A 22,667-nucleotide genomic window follows, 5' to 3' on the forward strand; every position below is an offset into this window, starting at 1 on the left:
AGATAGGGAAAACAATAGGAATGATCATTCTTTCACTTCTTGCTCAATTTGGCTTCAGAAAAGTGCTTGGTAAAGCTTAAAGCACTGTTAGAAGCAAAAAAGAAAACCCTGCTCTTTCTTTTCCTCCCCACACAAAGTTGATTGTTCATAAGTTATTATTTTATTAAATGGTTGGGCTATAAAATTTCATCATAAAATGACTGGAAGTTCTGCTCCTCAAATGATTAGATGCAAGGACTCACAAAAATTTTGTGACTTTATAACTGAAGAAATGCATAGTTTATAGAACAAGGCATAATGCACACAAATATATACACATATATACATGTGTGTGAGATATAATTAGCTTTCATTTTTTCTTCTCTTAGGCTACTGAGAACTGTGTATGCATTCTCCATAACCTGTCCTACCAACTGGAGGCAGAACTCCCAGAAAGATATTCACAGAGTAATTACATTCAAAACAGGAATATCCAGCCCACCAATAACAAAAGTATTGGGTGCTTTGGAAGTCGGAGCAGGAAAGTGAAAGAGGTATATTGTGATATGTTTTCATAATATGGTTTTATGTAATGTATGTTTCTAAACCCTCTACTCCTCATTTGCAGGCTAGAGGCAAACAATACAAATTAATTAAGTTTGCACACTTTTGAAAGTAACCAATCCTGTTACATGATCAATACAATGTTGACATGAAAGGTAATAGAATATGACCTTCTCTCCTAATTATAATTTTTCAGACAGCAGTGACTTATACTGTGTCAAACATAATGATAATGCAAAGGGGTATATAACATCTAGATTTTTTTTTATATCTTTATAAGACACATAGCTCACCTTTGATAGGCAGCATGGTATAGTAGAAATAGGACTAGATTTGGAGTACAGAATTTATATTCAAATCTTGTCTTGGTTGCATAATCTGAATAATTTAGGAACAATCACTTCTCCTGACTTGAGTTTCCTCAGGTATAAAAGAAGGAATTTTGAATAAATAACTTTTAGGATTCCTTACCACTTTAAATCTACGATCCTATTTTCTTGAAACAGAAAATTTTTGCAGCTGAATTTAGTTAGGGATTTATCAACATCATAAGAACCAATTCCAGACCAACCTCTTCTTGGTTTCTTGTATTCCTAGAGGGTGCCCCATAGGGAAGAAGTTGAAAAGGAAATAGAATTATGGAGAAGAAAACTGAGTTGAGACACAAGGGTATGCTGAAGTTAGCTTAAACTGGATGAGTAGAGCTTATTGTTAAATTTTCATTGGGAGCAAGCATTTACAACTCAGAAATAGGCAAGTGCTCCAAAATTGGTCTTGATTTATTGTTTTGCTGATTTTCTAGACATAAGGAAGTGATAACAAATGATAACAAAGCAAATCAAACTTTAAAATGTGTCATGGGTACATGGGGGTGGGAAGAGAGCCAGTTGTTAAACATTTACCAGCACACCCCTAGGAAGTGGAACCATTCATGTTCTCTTAATTTACTTCTACCATTTTCCCTGCTTCTCAGCTCTTTTTTTTTCTGCTGTTTTAGACAATTGTTCCAATCTATTGTGGTTTGAATAGGGAATTGTTAAATGATTGCAATAATTTAATTCTGATATGTTTATTTGACTAGCAATACCAAGACATACCACTGCCAGAGGAAAAGAGTAATCCTAAAGGTGTGGAATGGCTATGGCACTCCATTGTGATAAGAATGTATTTATCTTTGATAGCCAAAAGTATACGAAACTACACACAAGAAGCATCTTTGGGAGCTCTCCAAAATCTCACAGCAGGAAGTGGACCGGTAAATCTCATTTCTATTTTAATATTTTTTTTAAAAGATAAAGTAAAATTCATTAGGCCCAAAGATGGGCGACTGTATTAAGTCAAAAATGTGCCCACTTCAATTCCAGGAAGAATCACGAGAAACTATTACCTAGTAGTTTTCCAGGACATGTTCCTTTTGTTCCCAAGGTGTGTCAGATTACAAAGGAGTGGCTCATATAGTGTCAAATTGTAGAGAAAGAAATTATGTGCTAACACTTATTCACAGAAATCTGATGACAAAATTTCAAATATTCTTCTGTCTTCTCTTGTTGACTGAAGGTAAAATTTGTGAACACTTCTTTTTGTTCACCAAAAATGTGCTAACCCCTCTGAAAAAGAAATTAGGTTTCTATTCTAAGACTTTACCTTAGGGAGATCTACATGGGCTCTTGTTTAATATAGTGAAACTTCCTTGTTGGAACAATTTAGATAACAAGTATTAAAAGGTATGATTCCTACCAGAAGCTCTTTTGCTCAGCACTATGTAAATAACAGATAAATAACTTATAAAAATTAATTTTCAGATTTGAATTGTGACCATTAAATTGTCCTAGAGTATGAAAACAAGACAGATATTTGAGAAAATACAGTGTTTCTCAGTTGTTCATTCTACTGGAGAACAGTGTTGTGGATAATTTGAAATTGATCATTCAAAAGTATTTCATGTTTAGCTTTGAGATGAATGTTAATATTTTTCTTTGAGGATGGTTGCGTTTGTACTAAAATGTAGTTTAGTGCTCTGAAAGAAACAAAATGCAAAAAAAAAAAAAAGTCCGTTATCACATCTAATCACAATGAAGAATACTCAACCCAAACTCCAACCTTTTGATTTAGGAGCAAGATTCCCTTGTGTTCCAAATAAAGTAAATGTCTATATACCTATGGATGCTGTGTCTACATTTGTTAATCTTAGAAGGCTCAGACATCTCTATTTAATCAATCCAAAGACAGGTGTGAATGTAAATCCTTAATTAATTTGAAAGGATCATAGAAATATTGAAAAGTTGTTGAATAAAAGCACATGATGCCCCAAGCATTGAGGGGAGAAGATCAAGTCACAACTTTTGGCCTACATATAAAAACAACAAGGTAGTTTGGGGCCAGTTGATCAAGTGAGAGAAGATTATAAATTCTGGATCTGATAATTCCAGACTCTTGAGTGGAGAGGACTGCCCTTTTTTTCTTCTTCCCCTTTCATTGATTATTTTAGAACAGTAGAAGACAATGAATTCAGCGGGAAGTGGAGAGATCCATACCAAGGACAAAAATGTTCTCAGTCTCCTGAGAAAAAGTACCTCAGTATCCAGAGATTGAATGGACCAGGTTATAACTTTCTGATTTACAAAAGAGCAGAACACCTGGAGATTCTGTTAGCATCATTAACAGTGTCTCCCCACATCTCCAGAGCAGCAGTATCTAGCAATAGCCTTTACATTGGAAATTCAAAGACATACTGGGGACATATTAGTCACACTGAGGAAAGACAGCCTCAAGACTCTAAGGGCACTAATACTTAGAGAACAATAGAGAAGCTTCCCTAAGAGAACTTCTTGAGGATTTCTTGAATATAAAAAAAAAAGTTGTGAGGTATTCTACCTGTTAAAGGAATACAAATATTTTCAGCCCTTTTAAATATTCAGTGCCCTTTGTCAAAGTAGCAGTCAGTCCAAGGTATCTCAGCTTATATCAGAAACGATTTTCTAAAAGCGTCAGTATCTGTTACAGGGCAAATGATTTTAAATTGACTTTTTTAAACTGAAAAATGCTTTATTTTATTTTTAAGGGTTTTTTTAATAGATTGAGTAGTTGATTGATAATTATTGACATAAAGTCAATTTTTAAAACATTCTACTCAACTTCAAGTCATTAAAAAAGTCTAGATATTGCTTTGTCTTCCTAAGAACTAAATGCTACCTAGAACACTGATAGCATATGCCTTATATATAGATGCCATCTTCTGTAGCCCAGACTGTTGTCCAAAAGGAAAATGGCCTTCAGCACACGAGAAAGATGCTATATGTGAGTGATTTAAGTGTAAAAAAGACTGCAGTCTCATTGCTGAGAAACCTGTCTCGGAATTTGTCTCTACAGAATGAAATAGGTGAGTTTTTTCCAAAATGTATTTAAGTGTTTATTTTTGGTGTATTCAAAACCCCAATCATTATTAAAATATTGCAAAAAAAAAGAAACAGACAAATATGTACCAAGTGAATAATATAGAATATGATGGTTTTTTGCACCTAGAATTTTAGATTGTTGGGATTCATTAGAATTTAAATGAAATTTCCTTTTTTTTTATGTCAGCAATTGTTTTAAAGTGGGCACAGAAAGAAGAGTTGGAAAGTGCTTCATAATAACTTCAGTACTTTGTAATAACTAAAGTGCTTCAAATAAATAAAATAAACTCATAGTAGACCTATGATTTTTTCATCATGGATACTCTCTTTATAGTACAATTGACTTATGACACATTATCTCACACAGTTCTTGTCCATGTTTTCTGTAAATCCTTCACTGAAGATTCACTTATTATACTGCATACCTTTCTTTAATTCTTTCAGTATTTCATGGCTACCAAAACACTGGGCAACACTAATTTTCCTTATTCTCAATATATGACCAGACCTCATTTTTTACTATGCCTTTCATGCCACTTCTCAATGGTTCATTACTGCTGATGTGTTTATATTCAACAAGTTAATTTTTTTCAAGCATGTCAATTTGATTTTATCACATACACTATTTAACAAGTTTCCAATGTCCTTTAAATCACATATAATTTCCATTTTCCTTTGGGTATTGTGACATTGTGTATCTTATGACATTGTGATGTTCCATGGTTTATAGTTAAATAGTTTCAACAGCAGAATGAATATTGTTGTTAAAAATATGGCTTTTAAGGCAGCAAGCATCTTAGAATCATGAATATCATTGTGCAATTTTTCAAATGCAATCCAGCCTCATGTATTCTTCCTTTTTCAGATCTAGGCTCAATTTACTATTGTTCTATGATATCTGTCTAGGGCATGTTCATTCATGGACAAACTCAGTAGTAACCTATCCACCTGCCTGCCATAATTGAGGCAAAATTCACTCCTCATTCACATGTTTTTCCTATGTAAATCGGTTGGTTAGTCTCAGTTTAGTGACAGCTGATTTTACTGAGAAGACCCTCTAACATTCTAGGAATAGATTATAATTAACAACACATCGTCCATAATGAGACACAGCTAGGGAATTTCTTCATCAATTCTTCTATTTGAACTCTGCAGGTTAATCTTTCAAGGTCCTGATAAACATATGTCTCTCCATGCTGATTTTAATACTTTCCTTAGTCCTTGTTCCTCTTCAGTGGATTGTTGAACAAAAATAAATAGTTCCATGGTCCCATGTGTCATGGAATCTTTTATCATTTTAACATGTAAGAGGGGAAACACCTTGTTTGAAGAGAACTTTTAAAGCTACAGTTTGCTGTACCAAGTAAAATTATTTTCAGTAATTAACAAGCACACTCAGGTCTTACAATCTCTGCACCTCTCAGTTGTTGTGATGATGTGGGCTATCATAGAATGTCATTTTTAAAATCCAGGCTGTCAGTTGCTCAAATTGTATTTTTTATTGTATGTTGTATTCTATTGATGCCTTTCATCTTTACATCAGTCATTACCCATCCTCAAGACTGAGTCTTCTTTTGTGCCAACAAAAGGCAATTAAGGAAAAATATCCAACAGAGAAAACTTGTCTCACGATGTATATACAATATTCCATCTAGTAATCCCTCTCCTCCCTGCAGTGTGGGAAGAGGTATATTTTATTATTGCTTCTTCTGAAATTTCAATAGCTTTACTGTTTTTAGAGTTCAATTTCCTTTTGGTAATCTTTTGAACTATATTGTATATTGTTTTCTTGGGTTGAGTGAATTTCACTCTATATCAGTTCAAAAAAAAAAGTCCAAGTTTTCCTAACTAGACATAATTTCTTATTGTACAATAATATTCCATTGCATCTATATGCTGTAGTTTTTTTAAGGCCATTTCTCAACAGATGAGTTTCCATTTCATATCCAGTTCTTTGCTGCCAGAAAGTGCTACTGTGAATGCTTTGAGATATATTAGACTTATGTTTCTGTTTTGACGTTTTTGAGCTATTATTCACAAGAAGGTATTGGTGGGTCAAAGTATATAGATCTGTTTAGTAGCTTTTCTTCTGTAAGTCAAAATTGAAATTCTATTTTACAGCTTCACAAAGAAGATATTAATACACATATGTTTGTCTAACCACTGAAACATGGATTGTTCTCATCTTTTCTAATCTTTTACCTCTTTTCAGGGAGCCAAGTGAAACTTTGGGGATATTTTAATTTGCATTTCTCTTAGTCATAGTACTTTGGACCAGGTTTTGTGTAATCATTTATGTTTACAAATTTCTGTTGAAAACTGTTTGCTTAACCCTACCAGCAAGATAGCAGAGAAGTTGTTTTCTGTGAACCCATTCAGTTCTACAAAAAAAAAAAATTATTAGGCACCAGATATAAATTAATTACATTTAAATACACAGAAGAAAATGACAGACCCTAACACTCAAACCCTAGCCAAGTAAAACACCTTGCAAATCAACACTGGAGAACTATAATACCTAGGGGTATTACTCAGTGCCCTTTCTTCACCAGCATCCACATACCTATGTTCGGGAAAATAGGTTATGCCTGTGGCAGGGGACATTGACACAGCTATGTTAACTCTTGACTAAACACACCATATTACATAAAAATGAGGAGATACTGATTTTTCCCAGTCCCGTGAAGGAAAGGAAGAAAGCAAAAGAATAATCATTTTGACATGATGCTTCTACTTGGACTCCCCACAGCTTCAGTGACTCTGCCTGAAGACTTACCAATCTCCCCACCTAACCAAAAGAAATCAATCTGCTTAGCCACATGAACATTTAACAGATGACAATGAAGCATAAAATGGAATCAACTCAAATTTTAATGGAGCATTACATATGGATTCAGAATTTCATCAATATAAATACTCCCTCCACCAGTATAGACTGAAGCCCATCCATGATTCTCATCCTACAGTGCTCTTCTCTACTTATCTTTGGAACTCCTATCCTAGGACCAGATATATTTGATTAGTGGCTAAAAGTGTTTATACTATTCCATGTGGCCCATTATATCTACTAGTTCACAACCCCATTATACACATACCATGTTTCAATTTCATATACCATCCCATTACTTACCCAGATCATCTTGTGCACTTCTACCTTTTCAAACTGCCTTCCCTTGTCACTTTTCTCCTATTTGTATTGTCTTTCCCTGTCTTCTTGAGGGTAGGGACTGTCTCTTTTGAAATTTTTTGTATTCCCAGAACATAACAGAACCTGGTACATAGTAAATATTTAATAGTTTCTCACTCATTCATTCATTTATTTTCCCATAAATTCTCCAACATATTCTCCCAAAACATTCCAGACTTGCTTCTGTTTCTTTTAATATTTTATAAATAGCAATGCAACACTCTGACTGTCTGTTCACCATCACTTTCAATAGACAACTGGCTCACCTTTTCTAGTTATTCATCTTCTTAATGATTTTTTTATTCTATTTATACTATTTCTTCCATGCAGTGTAGGCATTGTGAGGAGGGTGGATTGAGTCACCCAAGCAAATGATTCTATCCCCTTTTTTAATGTAACTCATAATAGCTGTGCTGATACCCTCATGGCAAATCAACTATCAGTGACTGTAAGCAATCAAAATCATTCAACACTTTCTGTTCCCTTAGCTATTCTGGACTTTGGCTTGGAGGCAACAGCAACAGCTTTGGGAGCTCACAAGCTTGAGACAGCAAAGGGAGTGGGCAGTTGGTCAGAGATTACAGAAGATGTCTGTGCTAACAATGGTGCAGGACCCAGCTATGTTTGGCAGCTCCACTACCCATACCTATTTTTAGGTCACAGTTTCAGGGCACTGTGGAGCACTTGGAGCCACAAGGGAAAAAAAGGCCCTGAGAAGCAATAGCACTATTGGTCTGAAGGGAGCAGAGGCCCTGAGGAGCAATAGCACTTATGGTCACAAGGGAAAAGGGGCTCAGAAGAGTAGGAATGTTAAAAGGGACTAGGAGCTCTCCCTGAGTAAGGAGCAGAGCACAGACTAGGAAAGCAGTGACCACACCTCTTCCTGGATCACACAACTTTGGAGGCACTGAAAACTTCTAAAGTCACAAAACTGGCTCAAAAAACATTAGTATGAAAAAGCCTGGGACTGTGCCCTGCCCCACCAGCAAATAGAGTCCAATTTAAGCATAAAGTTCAAAGTCAATAAATAGACTGGGAAACAATGAGCAAACCAACATCTTAAAAACCCTGACCACAAAAAACTACTATGATGATGGAAAAAATCAAGACACAAACTCAGATGACAATGATGTTAAAAATAACTATAAACAAAACCTCAAAGGAAAAATGCAAATTGGACACAAGCCCAATGAAAATTATTTTAAAAATCAAATAAAAGTGGTAGAAAAAATTGGGAAAAAAATGAGAATGATCTAAGAAATAACACCTTAAAAAAAAGAATTGGGAGGTGAGGCCAAATAGCATGGTAGAGGCAGCAACTCAGCCGAACTTCTCCAACATTCCCCTTCAAACAACTTTTTTAAAAGCACCTCAAATCAAATTCTGGAGTGACATAACAAAAAGGAAAAATTTGAGGTGACATTTTTCTAGACTATGACAATTTGGAAGGTCTGAAGAGGTAGGGGGAGGGTACATCCCAGAGCACACAAGGCAGCACTACCAGCAAGTGGGCCTTGGAGATGGTTGTGACAGAAGCAGCAACAACTTTAGGAGCTTTCAGCCCAGAGATGGCAACGCGATCAGGCAACTAGTCAAAAAGAGATTATAGGGGACCTTTTGTTAGCACTAATAGGACTGGGTGTTGTGGCAACTCTTGCCCATTCACAGTTCTGGATCTCAACTCCAGGGCAGAAAAATGTGCTTTAGTTGGTCACAAGGGAGCAAAAGCCTTGGCTGCAGTTCCAAGGTGGAGAGATCAACACTTCTGGCTGCAGAAGAGAAGATGAGTTGGTCACAGTTCCAGGGAGAAGAGGAGACCTAAGAGCTTGCAACTGCAGGAGAACAGGGACCCTTCCTGCATAAAGACCAGAGTACAGACCAGGAGAGCAGTGACCATACCTTTTCCTGCATTATATGACCTTGGAAGCACCAAAAACCTGTAGACCTAAAGAACTAGAACAGCAGCACAAAAAAGCCTGAAATTTGAGACAAGGCTTTCCTACCCCCAAGTAGGCAGAGCTCAGCTTTAACATAAAATTCAAAGGCAAGAAATACATGACTGGAAGAATGAGTAAACAACAAAGAAAAGAACTTGACCCCCTAAAAAACAAAAACTGTTACAGTGGCAGGGAAGACCAACACAAATACTCAGAAGACAATAATGTGAAAAGAGCTACAAGCAAGCCTCATAGAAAAATGCTAATCAGACACAAGCCCAAAAAAATTCCTGGAAGGGGTAAAGAAAGAGATAAGAGGGGTGGAGAGAAATTTGAGGAAAGAAATGAGAGTGGTGCAAAAAAAAATATGAAAGAATTAACAGTTAAGTAAAAGAGGTAACAGAAATAACACCTTAAAAAAAACAGAATTGATCTAATGGTAAGAGAGGCACAAACATTCACAGAAGAAAAGAACTTAAAGAGCAGAATAGACCAAGTGGCAAAGGAGATTAAAAAAAAATTCATTGAAGAAAACAACTCCTTAAAAATCAGAATTGGCCAAATGAAAAGACAATATGAAAGCTCACTGGAGAAAAGAATTCCTTAAAAATTACAACTTGGCAACTGGAAGCTAATGACTCCATAAGATATTAAGGAAACTAAAAAACTAAAACATAGTAAAAAGAACGAAAAAATAGAAAAAAAATGTGAAATATCTAATTAGAAAAACAAATAACCTGGAAAATAGATCAAGAAGAAATAACAAAAACATCTGCAAAGATGATTCCACTCACCATCAGCACATGGAACATGCACACACTTATAAACAACACAAAATCCAGTAGATCTGAAAGACCAACTCTGAGAAAACTCAACAGGTATCTCATCCAAATACTAGCCCTGACTGAAACAAGGCTGGCAAATGAAGGCCAGTTTACTGAAGTTGGAGCTGGATAAACATTTTTCTGGAGTGGCTGCAGTGAAGGGAAGTGCCATGTACCTGGAGTAGGTTTTGCAATCAAAACTAATCTAATCAGCAAACTATAAAATAGAAGTGAATAGCAGAATATATTAGAAACCAGAATCCAACAATATGTTGTTTATAAGAGATACACTTGAATATAATAGCAAATAAGCATAATATCCCTGCATTTGACAAGTGTAAAGACTTAAAATTTGGGGATAAGAATTCATTATTTGGTAAAAAGTGTTGGGAAAACTGGAAAGCAGTGTGGCAGAAAATGGGCATGGGCCATCTCACACCATTTTTCAAGATATGATCAAAACAGATACATAACCTAGATATAAAGAGAGATTTTACAAGAAAATTAGAAGAACATGCAACATATTACTTATCAAATTTATGGATAGGCAAACAATTTATGAATAACAAAGAGATCAAAATTAGGTGTAAAATGGATAATTTCAATTACATTAATTTTAAAAGTTTGTACAAATAAAATAAATATACTCAAGATCAGAAGGAAAGCAGAACATTGGGAGAAAAAAATTATAGACAGTTTTTATCAGACAAAGGTCTCACCAAAAGTACAAAAAGAACTTTACCAAATATCTAAAAAATATGAGTCATTCCCCAATTGGTACATGGTTAAAGGATATGAATAAGCAGTTTTCTAATGAAGAAATGAAAACAATAGTCACATGAAGAAAATGCTCTCAATCATTATTGAGTAGAGAAATACAGATTAAAACAACCTTGAGATATCATTTTACACCGAGCAGATTGGCTAAAAATATAAAAGGAGAAACTGACCAATGTTGGAGAGGATATGAAAAAATTGGGGCACTAATTCATTGTGAATAAATCTAATCATTTTGGAGAGCAATCGGGAATTATGCCCAGAGTTATTAAACTACCTATACCCTTTGACCCAGCAATACCACTGCTCAGTCTATGTCCAAAGATAATTAAGAAAAAGGAAAAAGAACCTATATGTTCTAAAATGCTTGTAACAGCTCTTTTTGTGGTGGCAAAGAACTGGAAACTGGAGGGATATCCACCAATTAGAGAATGGCTGAATAAATTGTGGTATATGATTGTGATGGAATACTACTGTGCTGTAAGAAATGATGAGCTCAATGATTTTAGAAAAACATGGAAAGACTTGCATGAAATAATGAATGAAATCATGAGAATCAAGAGAATACTATATACTATAACAGCAATATTGTTTTAAGAACAACTTTGAGTGAATAAGTTATTTTGTCTATTATAAATACCCAAATAAAGGACATATGAGGAAAGATGCTATCTGCATCCAGAGAAAGAACTTGTTTCACTTTATTTTTTTTGCTGTTTTTTTTTCTAACATGACTATTATGGAAATATGTTTTGTATGCCTTACCAAATATTTTGCTTTATCTTACAGCTAGGGAAACCTTACCTGATTTAGTTTCCATAATTCCTGACAGAGTGCCAAGTTCTGATCTGCTCATTGAGACTACAGCTTCTGCCTGTTACACCTTGAACAATTTAATCCAGAATAGCCAGCAAAATGCACAAGATCTTTTGAATACTGGAGGCTTTCTGAAGATTATTGCTATCAGCATGGGTGATAGGTGAGTCATGATCTTGGAAGAGACCTTAGAAGTCATCTGTTTCAATTTCACATGTTAATGAATCTTTTCAATAATCCTCAATACTGGTCCAGGCTCCTTGAATGTCTCCAATGATGGTGAACTCACCGTCAACTAAGGCATCCAATTCCATTTTTGTTACTAAATTCATTATTCCTTATTTGGAGCTGCAATCTGCCTTCTACACATTTCTCTTTCCTCTGGAATTAAGATGAACAATTATAATCCCTCTTCCAAGTAAGAGTCTTTCAGATATTTGAAAGTAATGACCATGTTCCTACACACACTCTAAAGCTCTTTGAGTAGTGTTCTCCCCACATATATTGTACTAGAGATTTCAGAATGACCTTTAGGTGACATGGCTAGTAGGCAAAGGGAAAAGAAACGAATAAGCATTTTTATAGCATCTCCTACAGGACAGGCACCATGAGCCAATAGAAGTCACATAGGGTCACATAGCTAATAAGTGTCTGAGGTTGGATTTGAACTCAGGTCTTCCTGACTCCAGATGTAGTGCATTACCTAGCTGCCTGAAACAGAAAGAACTGTATAGGATCTAGCCCAGGTGTGGGGAACCTGTGGCCTTGGATGCAACCTTTTGATTGAGCCCAAATTTTACAGAACAAATCCTTTTAGTTAAGGGGATTTATTCTGTAAAGTTTGGATTCAGGGCTGCACTTGAGGACATGGAGGGCCACATGTGTCCTCGAGGCCACAGGTTCCCCACCCCTGATCTAGCCCCTTCTTCTCAGATGCTTACCTAGTCTATCCTTAAAAATCTCTAGGAATCAAAATCCTAAGGTCCTATTCTAGTGCTTTATTACACAAATATGCTGATTTGCCCTTGGGACCATAGTTGTGACTTAAAATCTAACTGGGCAAAATGGGAACAGAATCATTTTTTGTATTAACAGGACCCTAGGATCATGGAATACATACAAATGTAACTGAGGAGGAAGGAGTAGAATATCAGCTAAGATCCACGTAACCTCATATGGGACAATGATTCCTAATGTCTCAGTGTGGTTTACCTACTCTGATTTGAAAAACTGACATCACTCCACTTGATCCAGAGGCAGTGGCAGGAAGGTGAAGGGGAAATATCAATTAACAGATAAATCCTGCTTTCCTGGCTTTGTTTATCAGTTCCTCCCTGAAACCCTTTTTATGGATAAAAGAGTATTTGGCTATTTCAACTATTCCATTAGCATGAATCTCATGCAAATAAGGTAGCAGTCATAGATTCAATTCCCATATAGTCAGATTCACTAGTAGTACTATTAACATCACACATTCTTGCTATTTATTAGAAGGGGGACTAGGTATGGATTACCTCCACTCCATTTCCATCACGTAGTAGGGAAGGAGGGAGGGAAGCATCAAAGTCTATACCCTATTACTTTTGGGTAAGTAATATCGACCTCACATTAATGAAAATACAACCACCTTCATTACAACTCCCAGTTATTTGAGGGAGTAGTTCTGATTCCTGTCACTGCTCCCCCTGCAAAAAAAAGGCCCCAAATCATTTAAGACCAGTTTTTCATTTCCTAGTTTGAACTACTGTAAGTTGAACAACTCAGAACAAAACTGATTGTGGCAAGGAAAACTGAGGGATTCAGTAAGCCAACAAGTTTTCCATGTTAGAAAAAAATCAGACTTATGGCATGCATGTGAACAAAACTTTATAAGGTGACATTATGTTAATAACTTAGGCATACAGATGTGACCCTCACAGGGAAATAAGTTGTCATTAACAGAAACTATTTGAACAAGTGAAGCTTACTGAAAGCTATATGCAACAAACGAGTATGCTACTTAGTTGCCTATTTATTATCACTAAGTGCATTTAGTAGCAAAAAATTACCCAGCCTCCACAGAGCAACAACCTAATCTAATTTTTTCCCTTTACCTTCTCTGAATTGTGTGTGTATGCTCAGTTTTCGAAGAAGACCATGACATCAGAGAAATGATGACAAGACTTGCACTTGACTTTGTTGTGAGTGAGGGAGGACTGTGTGCAAGGTCACCAACCTCACTTTCTTCTGCTGAGCCATCTGGGTCCAGTGACCAGATATTCATCAGAATGACTGGAGATGGCCCAGGATGCAATGGGAGACCTTGGCCCTTTTAGGCTGGCCTTTTCAGAAAACCTTCTCTGAACTGAGGAAAAGGCAACTACACCTAGAATAAGAGAATAAGAAATCATTGCCACTTCTTTTAGTAGTTGATGATAATAAATCATAAATTAAATATTTTTTGTGGAGTAGCCTTGCAACCTAACAAGTATTTGCAACATTATTTCCATGGGAAAATATATTCTAAATTCCAGCTGTATGACTGAAAATACAAACTTGTTATAATAAAACCCTTTTGTAAATCAGAAATTTCCTGTATTTATTGGGTGTTGAATTATATTGTATTGGATACTGTGAGAAATAATAGCTAACATTTAAACCTCTTTAAACTTTGCAAAACACTTAAATATATTATTTTATTTGATCTCCACAACAACCCTGGGAGGTAGTTATTGTTTTCCCCATTTTAAAAGTTGAAGGAAATTAGACAGATGTTAAGTCACCTGCCTACAGACTGGGCACTCTGGTAAGCATCTGAGGCAGGATTTGAAAGTTGGTCTGACTCCAAGTCCATCACTTTACCACCTACCATAATAAAATAAAAAAGAAATGCCTCCTGTCACAGTGGTGATAACAGATAGAAGAGAAGTTCAGATGAAGAAGAGCAGTTAGAAGCAGAAGGCCTATACGTTTGCCAAATTCTACAATTTTCATAAGTTGTTTCAGGGATTACAGATCTTTAATTTCTCTTTTAAGAATTTTCTTTTTTTCCTTTTCTCTTTTGCAGCTATATCTCCAACAAAGCTAGTAAAGCAGCTTCTGTGCTGCTCTATTCCCTGTGGTCTCACACTGATCTCCACAGTGCCTACAAGAAGGTAAGACAGCTCAAAGGAATTAGATCTATGTCTATGGATGAAGTAACAAAGGTTCGAGCTTGCAAGTATTTCAATTTATTATGCATGCCAATTGCCTAACAAATCAGGAGCAATTATCTTCCTCAGCTTTGGCACTGGAACCTGAACATAAAGGGAGATAGATTTTTATACATTAAAAACAGTTGAACAAGACCAATTAATAGGAAAAAATGCAACATTAGGTAATCTGATTTCTAATTGGAGAAAAAATTAGGGACTTTCTGAATTGTAAAGAGGAGAGCAAATTGGTACAATTCCCTAAAATCAGAAAAAGAACTATCCTACTCCTCCCCCCAAGTATCCGGAAATCAAAGGAACATGGATATAATGACTGGTAGTATAGGGCCTGTTTTCAAATAAAACATGGGTTACTTGAGAGGTACAATTATGAGAAAATTCCTTGTATCAGTATTAGGATCTGATTGGGTTTCTGATTAGCATAACCTAGGTCCTTAGCTAAGCAGTAGATAAAGGTGGTCCAGCTTCCCAGCCATGCAGGGCTAGATTCAAACAATGCAATAGGTTTTCTTACAATTCCAACAATTGAATAATTTTCTCAAGACAGAAATTGAACTAGACTTATAATTGAATAGAAAGGGAACTGAGCTAGCTCTAGAACTGAGTCACAAGATGGAGTCAGTGTGGTTGGCTCAATTCCCACCACCACTTGCTGTTTCTCAATTCCCTCAATTTTCTCTTTTTAACTCATAGGGGTAGCCCCAAATCTGTAAGTTTTTTTCAAAATTTCAGCTTAATTAATTCAGTTTAATCATAATTTCATGTCATTACAGATCAAACTACTGTTTTATTCAGGGCTCAGCTTCTGCACTTGGTAGATAAATCAAGTCTTTTATTTTTCCTTCTCCCTTTAGTTATTTGTCCTTTCATTGCTTCATGGTCATTATTCCTCTACTAGAATGCAGAGGAAAAAGAAAGAAAATACAACTTAATATAGGCAAGCCAGATTTACTATTCATTATCTATTCTGATATGTTTAAGAACTTTAGGGGAAAAAATAAATAAAATTATATTTGGAGTTTTTCTATGGATTAAAATTTTCCATGTTATTCCATTCCTCTCTTCTCCCCTCCCCCCAATGATGGAAAGTTGGCTATTTTACCTATATGGTAAAATTTTATTATATTGCACTAACACCCAAAATCTTTGAAATAAAAAGATTTCTGGAGTGGTAGTCTTAAATAAAAAATCCACTTAACTAAAGAATTTCATTAGTCCCTTAAAGTTTACTGCCTTGGATTTAGCTTGTACCTCAAAGACAGTTTAGTGTTGTGGAATGCATCGTGGGCAATACATCTCCTCATTTGAAAGTTATCATTATTCTAATGTCTTTTTTTTTCTTATCTCAAAGGCTCAATTTAAGAAGACAGATTTTATCAACAATCAGACAATCAAAGCCTACAACTCCCTTAAAGACTGAGAAAGATGAAATAATGATAGTAGAGACAGCCAGAACTGCATCTCTTGTGAGAAAACCATGGTTTTTTTTAGCATCTGCCTCACCACTGGTCAACTGCATAAAGTCTCCAGAAGAAAAAGACTGATTTTTATGTCTATCCCAGAAGACCCATTTCCCAAAAGCCTGTCTCATTATTTAGCCTTTCCTCTTCTATTTGCATCTTCTCCTGGGTCCCTGGAAAAGAGAAAATCAGAGAATATAATACTAGGTTTCTGCCAGAAGACTTTTGTGAGTTCACTTTTTGACATTGTTGACAACAACTTCTAATACCACAAACCATTTAGGTATAGGGGTATTTCCCCCAGGTCATCATCACTGAACTGGCTATACTCTCTTGCCTTCTCCATCTTGACCCCCAAGTAAACCAAGTCAACTCTGTACCATCCTCATCTCTTAAGTCCATTGCCCTGCCAAATCCTAGCTTCTTCTTACTCCAGACATTTGCTGACTTCACAGGAAGCTGAAGAAAATCTACAAGTTTGTCACATGATCTCAACTAGGCCATTAATGTACCAAGGTAATCTTGCTATACCTTCTTAATCAATTCATTATCCTTCTCACCATGGTGGCTCTTCCAGACATTTGTATCCCTCTCAAGCCTTCTGTGGCTTCCTCTCTCCCCATCCTCTCAACTGAGAACTCTGCTTCATATTTCACTGAAAAAAATTGAATCCATTTGCAGAGATCTTCCTCTTCTTTCCTATACTCATTTTTTATCATTCAAATGCCTTCTGCCACTATCTTCTCCTTCACTTGTGTTTCTCATGAAAAGATGGCCCTTCTCCAAGACAAATATGTTTCTGTGCACAAGTGATCCCATTGCATCCCATCTTCTCCAGCAGACAACCTACCTCTATCATTCCTACTCTCACTAATTTTCGATCACTCCCCCTTTACTGGCTGCTTTCCTACTACCTACAGACATACCTATGTCTCTCTGATCCTCAAAAAAATCCACACTTTATCCATTCATCCTTGTAACTTGTCCTATATCTCTTCTTGTTTTTGTGGATAATGCCCTTAAGAAAGCTATCTAGAATTAATGCCTTTACTTTCCTTTATTCCCACCCTCTCCTCAATTCATAGTTCCACCAAAACTTCTCTCTCCAAAGTTACTAAGGACTCTTAACTGGCAGATCTAATGGCCTTTTCCCAATCCTCATCCCTCTTAACTTTCTGCAGACTTCAAGAAGTTGCTCTGCCCATCACCCTCTACTCCTTGATGCATCCTTCTCTAGGTTTTCATGACAGAACTCCTTCCTGGTTCTCTCTCCATCTATCTAAATGCTCCTTCCCTTGCTGGATCTTCATCCAGGTCAGACCCACTAATCATGTAAGTGACCTAGGCCTCTGTTCCAGACCTTTTTCTTTTCTCTGTCCATACTGTTTCATTTGGTTATCTAATCAGCTCCCATGGATCTAATTATCATCTCTCTGCTGATGATTCTCAGATCTTCTTATCAGCACTAACCTCTTTTATCTATAACTGCTTATTAGACATTTCAAACCCATAGGAATCTTAAACTTGACATGTCCAAGACTGAATTAATCTTTTCCTAAAAACCTTCCCTTCTTCCAAAGTTCCCAATTTCTGTAAAGTATAACACCATCCTCCTCATCATTCTGGCTCAAAATCTAGGTGTCATTCTCATCTCCTCACTCTCACCAACCATATCCAATCTTTAGTCAAGTCTTGTTTCTACCTTCATAACATCTCTATTATATGCCCTCTTTCTGTCCTCTGACACTGCCACCACCCTAGCTCAGGCCTTTATTACCTTGCACCTGGACTACTCCAATAATCTGCCAATTGGTCTACCTGCCTCAAGTCTCTCCTTACTCCAATCAGTCTTCCACTCAACTGATTTTCCTAAAATGCAGATCTCACCATATTACACACACACACACACACATCACACACCTTCTATTCAGTAAACTTCAATGGCTCCCTACTACCTCCATTGTAAAATATAAAATCCTGTTTGGTTTTTAAAGCCCTTCATAACCTGGCCTCTTTCCAGTCTTCTTACATCTTCTTACATCATGTCCTCTGATCCAATGACCCTGGTTTCCTTGCTATTCCTCACACAAGAAACACCATCTTCAGACTCAGCATTTTCATTGGCTGTGCTCCATGCCTAGAATAATTTTCCTCCTTATCTCCACCTCCTGGATTCCCTGGCTTCCTTCAAGACTCAGCTAGTCTCATCTTTTATCAGTTCTCCTTAAACCTAGTGCCTTCTCTCTGAGACAGCGCCAAATCTATCATACACACATATCACACACTCACACACATACACACACACACCCTATACACATATAAATGCATGTGTGTGTGTTGTTTGTACATAGTTGTTTGCATGTTTTCTCCCCCTTTACCCTGTGAATTCTATGATGATAAGAACTGTTTTTTACCTTTCTTTGTAGCTCCAGAGCTCAGCATAGTGTCTAACTATGGAGTAGAAGATTATTAATAAATGCTAGTTGACTAGGTCACTAATTTATGCCAGCAATGAATAGTAGGAATTAACATTGTCATCCTCCCCCAGAAGTCTCCTGAAATGGGACTGTACAGGAATATTAATGAAAGGGACAAGGAAATAAGCTACGAAGGATTTGAAACATTTAAAATAGAAACTTCTTCCTTTTTCATATTTTATCATACCTATACACATTTCTGTACCCTTGAATCACAGGTATTGTTTTATATAATGTTTAATCAGAATGGAAATGGTAAAATTGTAAGAGAAATAAATTGAGTCCAAATCTGCATGAGGATATTCAATTTGTTGCCTCTTCCTCTCTTGTATGAAAAAATTCAATTGAGAAAAACACATAAACCCTATTTACAACCTAGACCATTACATCACATTGAAACCACATGTGGAAATGAAATAAGAATGGAAAATTTCAAAAACTAGCAGGCAGAGAAAAGTAATCATGGCTATATGTTTTGTGTGACATTTAAAAAGATTCAGGAGACATAATTTCTGGGTAACAAGGCCAGCAGGTTATTAATAAAAAGATAGTCATTTGGCCATGTCTCTTGGATCAAAGACAATCATGGCAGGATTCATATATACCTTTCAAAACAGGAGTTGGTCCAACAAACAGCAATCAAATCTAATTGGTTATCAGTAATTGAAGTTGGGCTGGGCTGAGTATCTCTTACATAAGAAAAGTTGGTTGTTGTCCTTCGTTCTCGAAGAGGACCAAAATGACATCACCATGATAAAGTGAAGTCTCAGTGTGTCCGACTGTGACTGATCAGACCAATATGAGCTCAGAATGCTCTACCACACATTGGGCACAGATAGTCCCATATAGCCCCAGTGAGTATTTGGGGTAGATACTCCAAATTTGCACAGCCTACATTTCCTTTGTATTGTCTCAGTTCTGCTCTGCTCATAGAGCACAGCACCTTTTCTGATATGGGCACACCATGTTGAGTGGTCCTATGCCAGTGTCTCCCATGTTGCATACTGAAATCCAAAATTCTTCAGAGAGACCTTGAGAATGTCCTTGTATTGACTCTTCTGACCAACATGTGATTGCCTACTCCATAAAGTTTTCCATAAAATAGTTTTCCATAAAATAGTTTTTTGGCAAGTGTATATTTTGCATTCAAACAATGTGGCCAGCCCATTGCAGTTGCACTGTCTGAAGCAAAGTTTGAATGCTTGGCAGTTCAGCTCAAGCAAGGACTTCAGTGTCTGATACCTTATCCTGCCAGGTGATCCTCAGAATCTTCCTAAGATGGTTCAAATGGAAATGATTCGGTTTCCTGGCATGGTGCTGGTAGACTGTCCATGTTTCACAGGCGTACAACAATGAGGTCAGCACAAGGGCTCTGTAGACCTTCATTTTGGTAGTTAGTCTAATACCTCTTCTCTCTCATACTTTTCTTCGGAACCTCCCAAACACTGAGCTACCTCTGGCAACACGTGTCAACCTCATTGTCAATGTGTACATTCCTGGGAAGTACACTACCAAGGTAAGTGAACTTATCCATGGCATTCAAAACTTCTCCATTTGTTGTAACCGATGGTTCAACGTATGGATGATGTGGTGGTGGCTGATGGAGCATCTATGTTTTCTTGGTGTTAATTATTAGGCCAAAATTAGCACAGGCAGCAGAGAATTGATCCATACTTTATTGCATCTCAGCTTCAGAAGCTGCATTGGGTGCATAATCCTCTGCAAACACAAAATCATGCACCAACACTCCCTCCACTTTGGTCTTGACTTGTAACCTTTTCAAATTGAAGAACTTACCATCAGTATGGTAGTTGACCTTGATGCCAGTTCATCCTCATTGAAAGCATTTGAAAACATGACTGAAAACATCATGCTGAAAAAAATGGCAGCAAACACAGAGCCCTGTTTCACTCCATTGGTGACTGAGAAGGCACAAAAGCATCATCCACTATCTAGAACCCAGGCAAACCTGCCATCATGAAATTGGCATACAGTACTGATGAACTTCTCCGGGCAACCAAATGTTGACATAATTTTCCATAAGCCCTCACAACTAACAGTGTCAAAGGCCTTGGTCAGATCTATAAATGTGGTGTACAGATCTTTGCTCTGCTCCTGGCATTTCTCCTGGAGTTGTTGGGCAGCAAACACCATATCTACTGTTCCTCGGTCCTTTCTGAAGCTGCAATGGCTCTCAGGTATATGACTATCTTCCAGGTGAAGGATCAGCCTATTAAGGAGGACTCTAGCAAGAATTCTGCCAGCAATGACAGAGAGAGAGACAGAGAGAGAGAGGGAGACAGACCCCCCATGATTGTCGCAGGACAATCTATTCCCTTTACCTTTATAGAGGTGGACAATGGAGGCATCCTTGAACTCCTGGGGGATAGCTTCCTCTTGCCATATAACCTGGAAAATTTTGGTCAGCTTTTGTATAAGCAATGGTACCCCTACCTTACAAATCTCAGCTGGAATAGAATCAGTACCAGGTGTTCTGCCACAGGAAAGGAGCCTAATGGCCAAGCCTAATGGCCCTCAAAACCTCTTCTTCAGTTGGAAGTTCAGCTAAGGAGGGACTGACTTCAACCTGAGATAAACAATCTGTGGCCTCCACATTGATTGATGATGGTTTGTTGAGAACACTATGGAAATGTTCAGCCTATCTCTCTAGGATCATGTCCTATCTCTATGCCAGACCACCCATAGCTTTAGGCTATCAATTCAAAGAATACATAAACCCCACCAAGTCTGAGAAGAACACAATGGACTTCCATACCTTAAATTCTTATAAAGTTAGGTAGGATCTGACCAAGAATGAGGAGAATTAATGCAATATCATTATCAATAATTTCCTGAAAAAAAACTGAACTGTTAATGAAGAACTCTGACTCTCCCCCCAAATTATTGGTTATTAATAATCATTTCTCACAATAGACACAGGTAAATGGAGTTATCTTCCAATGATACTCATTTTCCCATTAACTAACAAAAGCACTTTATTTCATAGGAGAAATTTAAAGGATGAATTTATGGCAACATTCAAGTTGGAATAGTTCTAATAGCACAATGACAGTCTAAGCCAGGGGTGGGGAATCTGCAGCCTTAATGCCATAGGTGGCCTTCTAGGTCCTTGGGTACAGCCTTTTGATTGAGTTCAAGTTTTACAGAACAAATCCTTTTTATTAAGGAGATTTGTTCTGTGAAGTTTGGCTGCAGTCAAAGGGCCAAACTTGAGGATGTAGAGGGAAACATGGCCTCGAGGTTGCAGGTTCCCCATCCCTGGTCTAAGATATCTCCTATCTAGCCCCTATCCTAGGAGATATGTAAAAGGAAGAATGGGAGCTATTCCTTTCTAAGTGGGTGGCAGAAAACAAGGAACATGACCTTTTGTCCATGGAAGGGTGAGGGGAGAAACAGCATTTTGAATTTAACAAATAACCCATTAAGAGTTTACTTACTTTACTTCTGCATTCTGAGAACAAGATCAAGCCATTCATCCTCATGGGACTATGCTTCAGGTGTTTTTAAGTAAGGTAACCCAAGAAAACTTTAGAAAGGGGAGAAAAGGTAATGATTTAGAAAATTGGTAACTGGAAGCAAAAAGAAAACTATTGCTGAGTATTTGTGTTTTTACTGTCATAAAATGAAATAGGTTTCTATTTATAATCCATTGAAGCAGCTGGAAAAGGAACAGGGGCTTTTTGCTGATCTCATCAAGAATGTCTTATTCAGCTCATAAACAGCCTAAAGCTGAGTAACTGAGGTAGAGAGCAGGAGGACCTACAGTTTTGTCACCCACATAAAACTGGGATGTAGACCTTGAAAACCAGCTAGGAGGGCAGTGATCAAAATGATGGGGTAATTGGACCCAAGATAAAGATCATATCTTTGGCAGAAACCCATGAGTGTGCCCAAATGAGGAAAACTATCCTGTAGTGACTCCCACAGTCACTGTATACAACCCAGAGGTCAAGCTATAGACACCAGCTCCCAAGGTCATACAAACAGGATGGCCATGACTACTAGTTGACTTACTGAGGTAGCAGACCCAAAAGCACAC

At 37.0% G+C, this 22,667-nt stretch overlaps 1 protein-coding gene and 1 long non-coding RNA gene across 2 annotated transcripts in view; one reads left to right on the top strand and one right to left on the bottom strand.

Annotated features, from left to right (window-relative positions):
* Positions 1-16,795, top strand: part of PKP2 (plakophilin 2) — a 117,239-nt gene extending 100,444 nt beyond the window's left edge. Inside the window, exons 8-13 of the mRNA XM_072654339.1 lie at positions 369-533; positions 1,625-1,798; positions 3,769-3,922; positions 11,453-11,642; positions 14,526-14,613; positions 16,022-16,795. Coding sequence (XP_072510440.1) covers positions 369-533; positions 1,625-1,798; positions 3,769-3,922; positions 11,453-11,642; positions 14,526-14,613; positions 16,022-16,090 — 840 coding nt within the window. The 3' untranslated portion in view covers positions 16,091-16,795. The remainder of the gene's footprint in view (positions 1-368; positions 534-1,624; positions 1,799-3,768; positions 3,923-11,452; positions 11,643-14,525; positions 14,614-16,021) is intronic.
* A 2,031-nt stretch (positions 16,796-18,826) lies between these two features.
* Positions 18,827-22,150, bottom strand: LOC140533935 (uncharacterized). Its single transcript, XR_011977112.1, has 3 exons — positions 22,066-22,150; positions 20,950-21,016; positions 18,827-20,837 (listed from the first exon to the last, which is right to left on the bottom strand). It is a non-coding gene; the product is annotated as an uncharacterized lncRNA (long non-coding RNA).
* Positions 22,151-22,667: the final 517 nt, after the last annotated feature.

The sequence above is a fragment of the Notamacropus eugenii genome, chromosome 3 (genome assembly GCF_028372415.1).
Source record: "Notamacropus eugenii isolate mMacEug1 chromosome 3, mMacEug1.pri_v2, whole genome shotgun sequence".
Taxonomy (NCBI): domain Eukaryota; kingdom Metazoa; phylum Chordata; class Mammalia; order Diprotodontia; family Macropodidae; genus Notamacropus; species Notamacropus eugenii.